Source organism: Anastrepha obliqua, chromosome 1, assembly GCF_027943255.1.
Source record: "Anastrepha obliqua isolate idAnaObli1 chromosome 1, idAnaObli1_1.0, whole genome shotgun sequence".
Taxonomy (NCBI): Eukaryota; Metazoa; Arthropoda; class Insecta; order Diptera; family Tephritidae; genus Anastrepha; species Anastrepha obliqua.
Window position 1 is genome coordinate 151,594,665 of NC_072892.1, and position 15,870 is coordinate 151,610,534.

At 37.8% G+C, this 15,870-nt stretch overlaps 2 protein-coding genes across 5 annotated transcripts in view; one reads left to right on the top strand and one right to left on the bottom strand.

Annotated features, from left to right (window-relative positions):
• Positions 1-15,870, bottom strand: part of LOC129236477 (uncharacterized) — a 100,524-nt gene that overhangs the window by 20,905 nt on the left and 63,749 nt on the right. The gene's annotated exons all lie outside the window — the stretch shown is intronic.
• LOC129236478 (mitochondrial import receptor subunit TOM40 homolog 1) lies at positions 3,120-4,496 on the top strand. Its single transcript, XM_054870905.1, has 3 exons — positions 3,120-3,603; positions 3,682-4,232; positions 4,293-4,496. Exons 1-3 carry the CDS (start codon positions 3,322-3,324, stop codon positions 4,411-4,413), a joined length of 954 nt encoding a protein of 317 aa, XP_054726880.1. The 5' UTR covers positions 3,120-3,321; the 3' UTR covers positions 4,414-4,496.

Sequence of the window (15,870 nt, forward strand, 5' to 3'; positions counted from 1 at the left end):
ATAAAGAAGTAATCGGGATGAAGAACTTATTTCGTGGAGGGAGCCTGAGAAACTGATTTACAAGAATAAATAAAGATTTTTCATTTTACAACCAAATTCACCTTACTTTTTGCCCACAGTAAAAAAAAGAAAATATTAATCCTGGCAATCCTAATAAGGATAATGGAAAACTTTTACCAAATTATTGCATTGTCATCGGTCCTTGATAGGTGTGCAAAATTTCAAGTCGATCAGATTTTTAGAAGCCAGTGAAAATTAAGCTCAAAGATTCCGTTACATACATACATACAACCCGACCTAATAAAAGTGTGTTAAAAATACCTTTCTTTATAAAAATATTTCATTTAAAAAATGTAAAAATTAAATATAATGGGTCTTTCAAAAGACGGACCTGGATGTTGTTTTAAAATAAAATATTAAAAATTTTGATTGTTTCATGTTCCACTATTTTTATTCAAAAAACGGCTCTAAGCAATTATACCCTATGATCAAAAAGTACCGGGAATGTTAAATTTAGATGAACCGCGCACTTGAGAACCGGCCCCTATATTTTTCTTATGTTGGTAGAACTGTAAGACACACATCTGTCCCTATTTATCCGTTTTGAAGCGTGTGAGAGATGCTATACGTCGCCGACGGCCAGAAATAAGGGTAAACAATTCTTGGATTTTAATGATCATCACACCAAGTCTAAATTGTGCTGGATTATTTGACCAAACACCAAGTAAATACCATCGTGCAAGCCATCGTACCATCGTATGGCCCCTGATATGGCCCTGTGCGACTTCTTTTTGTTTCCGAAGTTGACGTTACGACTTCGTGGAAGGAGATTTCTGTCGATAGATCAAAGAGAATGCGATGAAGGAGCTGAAGGCCATACCTTCGTCGGCCTACCAGGGGTGCATGGAGGACTGGGTTAAACGTTGGGACATTTGGCTGAAACTTAACTCTGTTTTGTTTTATTTCCACATTTCCGGTACTTTCGTTTTTTTCTTTTCATCTACAGGTAAAGTGCGCCAAACTGTCGATTCATGAATGCTTAATTTCTAAGGATGTATCGATGTTGAAAGTTGATTAGCAAGACTTTGTTTTACAGCAGCAATATTCCTAACACAACGTCCAGGTTTTAGTCGGCAGATCCTTTTTCTATCCTCAATAAAACCAGTTTCTTCAAACTTTTGTATAACCTTTGAGTTGTCTGCTCATTCGGGCGATTGGTGGAAATACCAAAAAAATCACAAATTTTGCGATATGCTGTTCTTAAAGATCGAAAATTTTCATAATAAGTTTCCATAAATTTAACGCCTTGTTCTGCCATGTAAAATTGTACATCTGACTGCTTGACAAATGTCGAAGCAGACATAAAAAACTTTGCCGTCTAGAGATTATTCATTACTGACATCTATGCGCCGCTTTTGAGAGAACGTATCACACATTTGAATAACACAAATTTATTCATTCATAATGAATCTGTGAAAAAAAGTAAGAATATTTCTTTATCATTTTCTACTTATGGCATAAACTTAACTTCAAGTCATATTTTAAATTTTAAAAATGGCGTTTACTGTCGACTTTAAATGTTAGTTTGCGGAAAAATGAACCCATTATTTTCTCGTTAGATGGCTGTAGTGATCAATATCTCGTAAAATATCAATAAAATAATTTAAAGTTTATGCTCCTTGTCAAGGTGATATTTCGCACTAAAAACATTCTATTTTCTGTTTGGTCCAGTCAGTTGTGAGTTACAGGGTGTTAACAATGGAAGTCAACAAAGAGAAAATTCGGTACATTTCACTGTTTTTTTTTTTTTGATAGAGGCGAACATGCAACCCAACCCGCTAAAATTGCGCATGGTGTTTTTGGTGCGGATACTAAAACAGCCAATTACGTGCAATTTCGATTTCGTCGATTCCATTCAGGCGTTTTTAATGTTAAAAAAATGTCGATAATGTCCAAAATGTCGATAAAATCACAGAAATAATTGAAATTGCCCGGAGTTTTAGTAGTCGTAGCATCGTCCAGGCGCTAAAGATCGGGCATAAAACACTTTTAAACTATTTGCGCAAAATAAAAAATAGAAATAATGGATTTCTTTCTCCCCAAACTAATATTTAAAATTATTTCATACTTTTAGTTTTCTATGAAAAATAATTGTATATTGCGTTTGAGTTCACAAAGAAATCCCAAAAATGCGCACAAAGCAGCAAACCATTTATCTTCCGTTTTAATTTTCAAAAGGCCAAATTTTTGGGGTTAAAACACCATTTTGCAAAGATTTCAAAGGAGAGATATTTAACAGACCGTTACTCGGCTCTGAGCGAATTTGACAGAATCAGCTGATAGGCTGGCGTCACTTGAGGTGTATCCACAAACAAACTGAGATTGTGTTGGTGATATACGAAAAAAAAAATCAACCAATTACACTTCGTTCTCGTCTGAACAATGACTGATTGGACGAGTATGATAATATGTGTGAAATGATTGTACAGAATTTAGCTGGCAATAAGATTGTGTTAGTGATATACAAAAACAAATCAACACAACCTTCACTCATATTGCTTCGTTGCTGTCTGAGCACCGACTGACTGGACAAGGCCATACATTTCAAATTATCTTACAGAATTCAGCAACCGAATCCACAAGTGACGTGGCAACCAAAGTTCCCCTCACAGTTTTCTTTTTCACCATAGCTAAATCGCAAACCTGGTAATCTATGATCCTTGTTAAAACACCAATCTGCCTTTTCGCGCAACATTTACGACAATCCACCATTTGCTGAACTCACACTATCTTATTTTTACTTCACCATGGGTCCTACTCAAGGATGATAGATACCAGGTTTGCTAGTTAGATATGGTGACTAAAAATGTTGAGGGGAACTTTGGATTCTACGTCATTCGTTTTGTGTTTCACAAAATTTAGCTTTAGTTTAGTGAAACACAAAACGAATGACGTATATCTGTCAAATTCGCTCAGAGCCGAATAACGGTCTGCTAGGTAGTACACCTCTAAAAAATTTTTCCAATATATCCTACGCAGTAAATTCACCACGATTACAAAATTATCATGTTTTGTGAAATGCTCGTTAATGACACATCTCTAACTGAGGTTTTCAAAAAAACAAAAATCACAATTTTTGAACTTTAATTTCCTCGATTCTCTTTTTCTTTTCCTTTTAGAAAACTTCAAAAGTACGGTGACGTGGTCAAAACGTCTCGCTATAAAAAGTTTATAATATATTTTTTATCGATTTGCAATATTTGCCAAATAAAAATCCACACCAAACGTATATTTGTTTAAAGTTCTACCGTTTCTACATTCATGACGTGTGACTGGTGCCCGAAGAAATGTACACAACAATTTCCAGCGTGTTTCCAGCGACATCCCGGTACCACATACAAAAGGAATCCCGGAAATATCCATGATCTACATTTACTGGCACAACGCATTAAGCCACAATATTACGATGGTATCGAATTGGACTATGCACATCGGCTTGCAGCTAACAAAATTATCACTGCCAATTGGGTATGGAGCCATACGCGTCCCTCGGGCTTTCGCTTCGGCGGCACTTACTCCCTACGACTATACGAAGATTTTCTAGTAGGTTAAAATCGCGAAATTATATTTCACATTCAAGAAATAACCTGCTATTCCATTTGTTGTTTTTGTGTTCCAAAGCAAACGCCCACTATCAAGGCCGATATCAATCCGACAACACTGGCTTCAAATTTTAGCATTGTCTTTTACCCGCACAGCGCACTGCGACTAGAGGCTGCCATGCAACGTGCTGCCGAAAATGTACCCCTGCAAACACAAACCACCATCGAGCTAACGCGCCCATCGACCACACTCACCTGCAACATGTACAACATACGTTCGCATACCGGGCGCAGTACCATATCGGCGATGCACTCAATAACCAATGCGTGGGCGTTGGGTGCAGAATTGCTGGTTGAGTGGATGGATCCGCGTTCGATAACGGCCGAAACGGCGCTCGCTGCACGCTACTCAAAACATAATTATCAAATAGCGGCATCTGCATCACGGCAGGGCATTGACATCAGCTATTGGCAGCGGATACATGAGCGCATTCAGATGGCGACTATGTTGGCGTGGCAAAGCAAAACTGAGAAGACCATCGCTACCATTTGCTATCAGTGGGATTTTGACGATGCTGTGGTGCGCAGCATGGTCAACTCTGATCTATCGGTGGGCTTCCAATACTATCGGTAGATATGGCGATTCGATTGGAAGCCGTAAAGAGGTGTTAATTTTTTTTTTTCTTTCAGTTCGCTACCGCATATTCCATGTGGCATGGGTTTGAGTGCACTCATTAGTTTAATGACTAATCGCTTTGCCTTTGGCCTCAAATTTGTACTCGATCCCAGTGGGCAACGCCGCGGGGACTAATGCAACAGTGTGAGGAAAAGCTGTACAACATGATGTGTGAATTTTGAAAATGTATGCAGTTGATAAAAATTTTGCATCGTGAATTTTCTAAATATTCATTAAATTACAAAAAGCAGTTTTTTTACGTTTTGCTAGTAGAGGCACGGGTCAAACGGAACAATTTCTTCCTCACTTCTCGAATCGATCAATTCCTTCAATCCCCTTCGAATAGATGTCAAAGGGCTTAGGGAGGAATTCCATGAGGTTTGTAATAGTTGCAGCTCATAGTTCTGTATAAAATACTGCCGAACTGAAAGCTGCTGCTTCAGTAAGATCTCCTCTTCCTATTTGTGGCTGGCGTCTTAACGTTGCTCCACAAAAGTAGGGACCTACAGTTTTAAGCCGACTCCAAATGGCAGTTATCTTTTATGAGAAGCCTTTTCATAACAGAACTACACCCGGAGGCTTGCCATTCCCTACCGAGGGGCGGCCGCTATTAGAAAAACTTTCATTTTGGTGTTTCATGCAAGCAGACTCAAACCTACGCACTTTCGAATGGTAGTCACGCACCAACTCATTCGGCTACGATGGCCGCCACTGAAAATCCTTTTTCCCCCCTGTTTCACTCCACTGGGGAGCATAGGGCCTCGACAAGACTCTGTCTTGCTTTGGTTTCATTAATCTATTTTGCTTTTCTGGGAAGGTAGGTGATTAACCTGCCGCTGAAAATCCTTAGCCGCGTAAAAATTCCGATCGTTCCGGTAATGTCAATCCCCTATGCCACAGGACAGATGGCCACGGTATTCCTCACGGAAGTCTATGCCATCTTGAATGTGGCGTACTGGCTAATTGAGAAAAAGTGGCGGGGCCACCACAACAAAGTTAGTCTTATTTGGGTGCCTGGGCATTGTGGTATTGTAGGGAACGAGTTAGCTGATAAATTGGCTAATGAAGTCTCTGCAAGTATGCCACTAGGCCCTGAACCCATTCTAGGTGTCAATTCCGCATCGATTCAACTATGGATTGAGGACTTCATGAGGTCTGCCCACAGAGGTCGTTGGTCTGTGTGGTTGAACTCGTGAAGAGTAGCCAAGTGCTTTGTGAAAGAACCAAACAGGAAAACAGCGACCTTTCTCCTAAACCTCAGCAGGAAGTACTTGAGAGTACTGGTGGGTGTAATCACAGGGTACAACGTCTGTGGTCAGCATATGGCTACCATGGGGATCGTGGATAGCCCGATATGCCTATCCTGTCTTGAGAATGGCGACACTGCAGAGCATTTTCTCTGTAGCTGTCCTGCATTTTCCAGAAACAGACTTAGGACATTGGGTTGCGATACACTGAGTATGAACAAAGTTCATACTCTTCCTCTTCCGGATCTCTTAAAATTCATCAATGAATCCAAGAGTTTTGTGGAAGAGTGACCTCAAACTAATTTATTCGTTTTTACCATCCACCTTTTATCTTTCCTATCTCTATTCTTTCTACTGATATCTATCCGGGTGTAGTACAATGGTTTACTGACTGAGTGCTTGGATTTGTCCAGCCTCCCACAAATCTAATCTAATGTACATCTCCCTGCCGTGGTAACTCTAAGGACTTTGTGTTTTTTTAATTTTTTTCAAGGTTCACAAATATTTTTTTTTGTTTTCATACACATTTAGTTATTATCACTTTCGTATACACCTCACCTCTATTACTAGAATGTTCCATGTGTTCCATGCCATTGTTCCAAACAACTTCTGAAACGACTATTGCTATACTGATTTGTTTGCTAAAGCGAGAAATTCAGCATTGGTTAGGAAAGGCTTCACGCTAACCAACTGGGGGTCGCTGGTGGTTAGCGCAAACCCATGTACTTCTATTCTATAACAGGGTGTGTTTGCGCACAGTTGATGAGCCTGACAGCATGATTTGTTAGCAGTTAGTTCTGGAATGTCACTGCAGGGACCTCCCCAGCAGACACCTGCTCGAAGCCGAGTCGCTCACTAGACATTTTATAAGCCAGATATTTGAATGGATTGGCTCCTTTCAAAAATAGAGCAAATAATTACTGAATCCGATGTTATAAAGACAAACCTTGAATTTTATTAATCGAAAGACAATACCCACCTGCACCAACTATAGGTAAGTCTACCGCCCTCTGAACAAAATCAGGCGTATGGCCGCTATACCATATGATGCTCCAGTGCTATTGTTGAGATTATAAGTAATACTGGTGCTTATAACAGAGATTTACATGACTCTTAATACGAGACTGGTTTTCGATGTATTTTTGGGTCGCGAATTCAATATGGCAGACACAAAATTAGAAAGTTCAGCAAAGGTCATCAACCTGAAATGCTGATTACGAAATTTTGAATTTTGAAAAACCGATGCCGAATTTGTTATCAGTGACTTCAAAAGCATCCGTGTACAAAAACCTCATTTCCAAGAGCTTAGCTCATAAAAATTAGTAATTCGATTGCGATTACTGCACCTTAACCCTTGCTGACCCATGACTAAAGCACGTTAGAAAATTTTGAATTTTTTGTCAATAATTTTTTTTTTTTTTATTTAAGATATAAAACTTCTAAGCTGTAATTTGGTCTGTCATGTTTATTTTTATTATTACTATCATTATTATTGAACTAGTGTCAAAAAGCACTACGATCTCTGATGTGATCTATTGTATTTTACGGTAAGCCTCAAATTTTAGGCTTCTAATGAATTTGATTGCTTCCACAGACCTTTTCTTCTATATCGGTAAAGAATTTAGAGGTCGTTATATCTAAGTGCAAAAATCTTCGTCTTGCGACATTCCAAATAATAATGATAACCTATTGTATAATCAAAAGAAAAATAAGTTTTAAACTCCTAGATAAATACAAATGTATGTTAGGATAATGCTAAATAATCAAATTTTATCATAACTTTGTAAACTCCTATGCTAAAATGATTTTAGGCAATAAATGAAATGAAATGAAATGAAATGAAATGATTGCTTCCACAGACCTTTTCTTCTATATCGGTAAAGAATTTAGAGGTCGTTATATCTAAGTGTAAAAATCTTCGTCTTGCGAGAGTTGCAAGTTTGCGGAGAATGTGCTTTCGAGTTCCATTCAGTTCACAAAAACGGCAGACACTTTTTTATACTAATTCCAGTTTCTCGATAACGAAGACTAGAATGTCCCATGAAGCATCCTATGAGTGTTCGTAGGCCCTCTCTACCCAGGCTTAAGAATCTATCTGATGATGTTCTGGATAAACTATTGGGTTGGCAACTAAGTAGTTGCGGATTACCCTCATAGATGGCTTCAGTTGAATTTTTAGGTTTGCAGACGTAATACAAATGTAAAACACATTTTGTTATTTGATAGTTGGCAATTCAGCTGCCAATCAGTAAAAAAAGTAGTATGATCGGTTGCGTAGTTTTCGTTTGGTGTTCGTTGCAAAATGGAAAATCAAAAGGAATATTTTCGGGAAGGAAAACCGTATCGCAAGCTCATAAAAAGTTATATGCTGTTTATGATAACGAAGCCTCAAAAGAACGGCAGTGTCAAAAGTTTTTGCCAAAGATCGTCACAGTAAAGTACGAGAGATTGCAGAGAAGCTTCAAGTACATGAGTTGAAAATCACTTAAAACAACTTGGCTATGTTCAAAAACTCGATATATGGGTTCCTCATCAACTGAAAGAAACGTATTTAACGCAACGCATTAACAGCTGCGATTTGCTAATGAAACGTAATGAAAATGATCCATTTTTAAAACTACTTATAACTGGCGATGAAAAATGGGTTGCTTACAATATCAAGCGGAAAAGAACGTGGAGCAGGCCAGATGAACCAACTCAAACAACATCAAAAGCTGATATTCATCAAAAGAAGGGTTTGTTATCAGTTTAGTGGTTGTAATCCCACCATACCACCATGGAATTGTCTACTTTGAACTCTTACCACCCAACCGAACGATCAATTCTGATGTCTACAACTACAACAACTAACGAAATTAAACAATGCAGTTGAAGAAAAGCGGCCCGAATTGACAAATCGAAAAAGTATTGTATTCCATCATGACCACGCAAGGTCACACACATTTTTGGTCACTCGGCAAAAATTATTGGGCCTTGGATGGAAAGTTTTACCACATCCACCATATAGTCCTGACCTTTCACCATCTGATTACTGTTTGTTGCGATCTTTACAAAACTCCTTGAATGATAAAAGCGAAGTAGAACTCGAGATCTCTCTGATCTAATTATTTTTTGTTTCGATCTTTACAAAACTCCTTGAATGGTAAAAAGTTCAATAATGATGATGATGTCAAATCGTACCTGATTCAGTTTTTTGCTAATAAAAGCTGCCTGAAAGATGGCAAAAGGTTGTTGATCAAAATGGGTAATACATTACAGAATAAAGTTATTTTGTTCCATGAAAAAATTGCCTTTGATTTTTTTTTTAAATTGGCAATTACTTAGTTGCCAATCCAATATTTAGCCTGCCTTTGGCCTAGTCTCTCCATCCTGCGTTGCCTCCATCATTATCATCATGAGTTCGTAACCAGCCCAACATAACGCTGTTCTGTGTTCCCAAGATATTGAGGGAAAAAATCTCTCAATGAAAAAGCGGGACCCGGACACAGGCACATAGGCATAGACCTTTGTAATGAGGAAGATGGAACGCCACTCTGAAGTGATGCGAAAGCAGTTCCAGGGTAGGCCACGTTTCCAAACGAGGCAGAGTTTTTTAGTCTCCGGACATATCAAAGCTGCGGCGGTAGCAGTTAAAACCCCTCCACATCCGTGAAAAAAAAACATTTTCTAGAGAAGTGTGTTATAACATTGGGCCAGTTTAAAGTGGGTCAACAAAGTTTGTGTTGATTTTTGGTATTTCTTTTTTTTTGTAAATGAAACATGAAAATGTAATATACTGATCAACGCAGTTTTCCATCCACTTTAAACTTTATTCCACTGAACTTTATTATACCAAAATTCAATTGACTATAAAACTACTACTCGAAATTTTTCTAAAAATCCTGATTAAGAAATTTGAAATTTTGATGAGAATTTGTTGAAATCTTTTAAATTCATATATACTTTAAAATTAAAAAAATAATAAATAATTAAAAAGTTAAAAAAATTAAAAACAAAAATTATTAAAAAAAATAAAATAAATAAATGAAAAAATACTCACAACTTTACAATATGTCAAGCTGCTATTATTATGACCACAGGTGTACATACATATGTTTGTATGTAGATATGTGGCATACTACTAACAGACAGTATGTCGACGCTCATTCCAACGCTGTTGAGCCGGTTGTTAAGCAGTTGGGTGCTGTTTGTTGTTGCTCATGAGAATATTGTGCAAATTTAATGAATTGTTTACAGTGGTTTTTTATTGCAGAATGATATCATTTCTTTGCGTTAGGAAATTCATTTCTACACTGGTACACATATTTGCACGTGCACACTAACACTGCTGGACAAAAGTTTCCGGCATTACATCATACGACTTAATGGAAAAATGTTCAGAAAAGGAATGAAGTACGCAAAGTACTTTTTTTGTAAAATACAGAAAATGGTCCATGTCAAATGCGATATTAAATTTAACCAAACAAAATGTTGCCGAATTCACAGTATTAATTTTAAATAACAGTTTTGTAGACAAGCTCACACTTTTATTTTTAAATTTTTTTCTCTCCCTTGTTCACTCCTCTCGGAAGCATAGGACTTCGTCAAGGCTCAGTCTTGCGTTGGTTTCATTAATCTATTTGATTTCTGACAGGGTAGGACATTAGCCGGCCGCTACCAGTCCTAAGTGGTGGAAATGCCCACCTGCCGTTGCTTAGGAACAACGCCTTCATACTGCTTGGAGCGCCATCTGTGCATCACATTTTTCTGCAGAAGGATCGCACAAATGGTTGATGCCTTCGCTTAATTTGCTGTGTCTGCGCTATTACCGCGGTTGTCCGCTCCCTCTTGCTGGCGCCACTGATGCAATGTGTAACTGTGTATTTTTCTTTGTTTTAGCAGCCACAATGCAAATAATGATATTGTGCGGGAGTAAGGATTGAAAGGATAAGTTTTTGGGTTTGAAGAATGACATTTTTTTTTTTTGTTTTTAGAAACAGGGAGAGAGGATAAATTTGGAACAGTGCGAGAACCGTGATCTACGTGGGATTCGAACCCACAATCTCTGAGATGTCAGGCTAGTGCACTTAAGCTAGACTACCGAGGCCAATTACCCCTAAAAAAGACAAATCCGAGAAAAATTTAGTGGGAAATTTTTAATTTTTTTATTAAGGTTTTTATGGTATCACCAAAGAGCGCAGAAAGTCAAACTTACGTCGTCATTCTTCTAAATAATTTTTATTACTAATAATTATTTACAATTCCAATCATCATTAATTAAAACTTAATCATCATCACTGCCATCATAAATATCCTCCTCATTGTCTGTATTGCTATTGCTCTGTATTGCTATGTGAGAAGCCGCCAAGATTACGTCACTACTCAGTAGACTGATGGCAAACACAGGGGGACCAACCCAACGTCAACGGGAAATAATGATGGGCAATCACGCTCTCCGTTCTCTTATACGGAGCTGAACTGTAGGCAAATGCGATAAAGGCAAATCACCGGTGTAAGCTCCTACCATCGGTAAAAGGAAAGGCAGCTCTGAGAGTTGTGCCTGCTTACCGCACAGTATCAGGGCCAGATGTTCAAGTGCTAAGCGGTTTAATACTAATAATAGATTTACTAGCCATTCAGAGGAAAAAGTTGTGGGCATTAAAGGACGAGAGGACGGAAGAAGCAGTAAGCAAACACGCGGCAGATGGACGGTCAACGTAATAAAAGTCGTCACTACAGCAGGAACTTGAGTGGAGTCAATTTTTATACAATCCAAATGCTTTCAGGGCACGCGAATTTCCAGAAATACCTGTTCAAAATAGGGAAATGTAAACATCCCACATGCATATACGGTGACGCAGCCGAAGATGATGCTGAACACACATTCTTCCCAAACATGCGTTGGAAACAAGACCACATAACCACTGAAAACGCGGGGAATCTTCAGTGGTTTCGCGAAGTCAGTGGTTTTTTAGTCTCCGGAGGCAGCTTTGATGATGCATTAGTCTTTTAAACCTCCTGATTCGCACAAAAAAAACAGCAAATCATCTAAAGGCCCACAGTTAATTATGGTAGGCTCTTAAATTTTTTTAATTCCAGTTCTCTTCTACAGGGTCCGGCACTCGAACTTCAGACCACTCGCGCAGCAGATGCGTGGACATAAGCTCTCTGTTAGTTACCTGAAGGACAGTCCAAAGTATTGTTTACAGGCGCGCAGAACCATTTCGCCGAGAGTAAACGCGAAAAAAAGAAAATCAGTAATGGATTTCAAACGTAATAGGCTGATTGCATTATATTTGGCAGCAAAATCACAACCAGCTATTGTTCGTGAGCTCGAGCACCTTAAAGTAAAAAAATTTTTTGTTTATCGCACCACTACTTGTTACAATGATACTGGTAGCATCGTCATGGAGGTGGTCATCAAAAGACTGGAACGACTTGAGTGAAATCTCCGACGAAGTGCCCCTCAAATGGCGAAAGAACTCAAAATATATGATCGTAGCATCCGCCGCATACTAAAAAAAAGATCTTAAGATCAAGCCTTACAAGATCTAAAAGGCGCTTGATCTCACACCAAAGCAGCAACAAGTCAGACTTGAGAAAGCGAAGGAGTTGCTTCTCTTGGCCGAAAGCAGTCAATTTCCAAATATTGTGTTTTCTGTGGGAAAAATTTTTCACATTGAGTAACTCGTAAACTCCCAAACCAACGATAATAGAATTTGAGTCATCAATTGGCCACCAAGAGGCAGCACGCACCACAGGTAGTGGTTTGGCCCGCTGTAACCGCAAATGTGCGCTCTCCAATCGTTTTCATCTAGCTTGGCGTCAAAGAAAAGTGCGAAATATTATCGGGAAATTATTGTGGAGGTTTCTCTGAAACCGTCCTGTCTGCCCTAACATTTCGGTGGCAGACCATGGACGTTTCAACAGGACTCGGCACAAAACTCGAGTGAACCAAGAATGACTAAAACACAACGTTCCGAACTTCATATCGTCCACACAATGACTCTCAAATTCACCAGACACGAATCCGATAGATTATTCTCTTCGAGCTATTTTGGAGAGCAAGGTCCGAGCTAAAATATTCACCTGTCTCGAGGCGCTGAAAAAAGCCATTATCCGCGAGTGGGCCAAATTACCTGCAGGTCCCATTCCGGCGGCTTGCGATTCGTTTCTGGACCGTTAGTCCAGTCAAAAGAGACGAAAAAAATAGCCAACTTCATAACTTTAGGAGGATGCGAGTTTATGGTTTTATTATGTAAAGCCCATCACTGTGAACTTAAATTTGAGTGGGTCGGGGGTTGTGTCCCGCGGCCGCCATCTTGGAAATAAGGGTGCAACTAGTTTTTGCGATTATCTCGTGAATTTCGAAAGTTACGAAAATTTTGTAAAATACTTTTTTGTAGATAATAATATTATCTACAACTTTCATTCAAAACTTTTTTTTGTAAAATTAATAATAAAAAAGTTATAAACAAAATTACGCGAAAAATTAAGGGATCAATTGTTTTAAAGCGTAATAACTTCTTTTTTATAGATTTTATGGAAAATATACTTTAGAGCTTTTTTATAGAGCATTCTTTTGTGAACATTTTTGTCTATAAGTTTTTTCCGCTATCTTTATTTAGTCGTATGATTTTGAGCTGCTAAGCGGAGCAACCAACACATTAGCGAAGCGCGTACATGATTACACAGGCCGACAAAATTTAACCAACATTCAGACCCAGAAACCAGACTATATATTTCCGAAGGTTTATGATGCGCTGAATCCAAATCTGGCCTCAGAATTGCTCTATCTGCTGTGGTTTTCGAGATATCCTAACCTAAAAGTGCAAAAAACTCCATTTTTGCCCATATTTGAGGTTATGTACCCTTGCAGATGTTTTCTTTTACCAAAATTAAAGGATGGCATCTTTAAATACAAGCCTTCTTTTTTCAAATGGCATTTTGTTTGCTCAAATATCATTTTTTTTCGCAGAGATATCGCATTTTGAAATTTTCATGTTTCGAAATTTTCCTACACCTGAAAATCGATTGAGATAACATAGACATGATATAGTCGATTACTAATTTTCTTGGGCTTGAGGGCCTGATATATATGGATTAATAGTATGTAAATTTGGAGTTTGTGGGTAAGCCTGCTTGCGGTTAAGTGGGTTAGCCTGCTCGCGGTATGATAGGGGTGGTTTCTAGGGGTTAGGGCTGTGTGTGACACACTTATGGTGTGAGACAAAATTTTAAGAAAAATAAGACTCAATTCAAGAAAATTAGTAATCGACTATATCATGTCTATGTTATCTTAATCGATTTTCAGGTGTAGGAAAATTTCGAAACATGAAAATTTCAAAATGCGATATCTCTGCGAAAAAAAATGATATTTGAGCAAACAAAACGCCATTTGAAAAAAGAAGGCTTGTATTTAAAGATGCCATCCTTTAATTTTGGTAAAAGAAAACATCTGCAAGGGTACATAACCTCAAATATGGGCAAAAATGGAGTTTTTTGCACTTTTAGGTTAGGATATCTCGAAAACCAGAGCAGATAGAGCAATTCTGAGGCCAGATTTGGATTCAGCGCATCATAAACCTTCGGAAATATATAGTCTGGTTTCTGGGTCTGATTGTTGGTTAAATTTTGTCGGCCTGTGTAATCATGTACGCGCTTCGCTAATGTGTTGGTTGCTCCGCTTAGCAGCTCAAAATCATACGACTAAATAAAGATAGCGGAAAAAACTTATAGACAAAAATATTCACAAAAGAATGCTCTATAAAAAAGCTCTAAAGTATATTTTCCATAAAATCTATAAAAAAGAAGTTATTACGCTTTAAAACAATTGATCCCTTAATTTTTCGCGTAATTTTGTTTATAACTTTTTTATTATTAATTTTACAAAAAAAAGTTTTGAATGAAAGTTGTAGATAATATTATTATCTACAAAAAAGTATTTTACAAAATTTTCGTAACTTTCGAAATTCACGAGATAATCGCAAAAACTAGTTGCACCCTTATTTCCAAGATGGCGGCCGCGGGACACAACCCCCGACCCCGAAAACTCAAATTTAAGTTCACAGTGATGGGCTTTACATAATAAAACCATAAACTCGCATCCTCCTAAAATTATGAAGTTAAATGCTCTTTTGACTGGACTAAGTATGTCTCAAGGCCATAGTCAAGGTAAAAGGGGGTCATATCGAGAAAAATTAAATTGGTTATTAATTTTGTACTATTTTCACACATTTTTTATTTTGAATTGAATAAAAGTAATTTTTCAAACTAAATTTATGGCCTTTTTAATTGGTTATACCTCCAGTGCCGGACCCTGTAGTTATGGGCTTTACATAATAAAACCATAAACTCGCATCCTCCTAAAATTATGAAGTTAAATGCTCTTTTGACTGGACTAAGTATGTCTCAAGGCCATAGTCAAGGTAAAAGGGGGTCATATCGAGAAAAATTAAATTGGTTATTAATTTTGTACTATTTTCACACATTTTTTATTTTGAATTGAATAAAAGTAATTTTTCAAACTAAATTTATGGCCTTTTTAATTGGTTATACCTCCAGTGCCGGACCCTGTAGTTAATAGTTATTCCTAATTTTTGCAAGTAGACGCTCGTTAATACCATAAAATTATCCATCACTCAAAGAGCCAGCGAGCAAAGTGGCAGTTCAATGTAAGAGCTCTTCCAATAGTTGCGAGATAAAGCAACAAAAGTTGTGTTGTATGAATGCGGCCTAGTGAAAGTTGCTTAATATAAAAAAACGGAGCTGGCAGCATTAAATTTAGTGAGTTTATCAGTTTTTTCATCAAGCGATCAGAGCTCAAACCAGCGGGCTTAGATGTGTCGGATCGAACACCACTAGCATTGCTTTTCAAAGCAATGCTCCTAAAATATGTAAGATACAATAAATAAATATCCCTACTTATATTTGGAAGCACTGGCGTAAGCACATCACTTGTAAGCTATGGTGCTATAAACAAAATCGCTAAACTGTTCTTGCTTTCACAGAGAAATTTTTCGCGTGGCTAGCAACGGAATTCTCTAGCGAGTAAATCGAAAGCGTCAATTATGGAAAATAGATGACATGGCCCATCCAACGAAGCTGCTGGATCTTTATTCGCTGCGCTATGTATATGACGTCGTTCAAATCACTACTGCTAAACAAAAATTCTAGTCTGTGTCAGTTTAAAGTGACTAAAAATTCGCGTTGATTTTTTATAATTTTTATTTGTTGATGGTATTTTTGTATTTTTCTCCATATAATATAACAAATGTTCGAAATTGCATTTCCACGACTCAATCCCTTATGATCGAAGTAACCATCAGTAACATATAAGACTAGTTAAAATTGCTATGTATTTTTT

Coding starts and splice junctions, on each gene's coding strand:
- LOC129236478 (XM_054870905.1), top strand. CDS start 3,322: ATGACGTGTGACTGGTGCCCGAAGAAATGTACACAACAATTTCCAGCG. Junction 3,604..3,681: donor GACTATACGAAGATTTTCTA/GTAGGTTAAAAT, acceptor TGTGTTCCAAAG/CAAACGCCCACTATCAAGGC. Junction 4,233..4,292: donor GTGGGCTTCCAATACTATCG/GTAGATATGGCG, acceptor TTTTTCTTTCAG/TTCGCTACCGCATATTCCAT.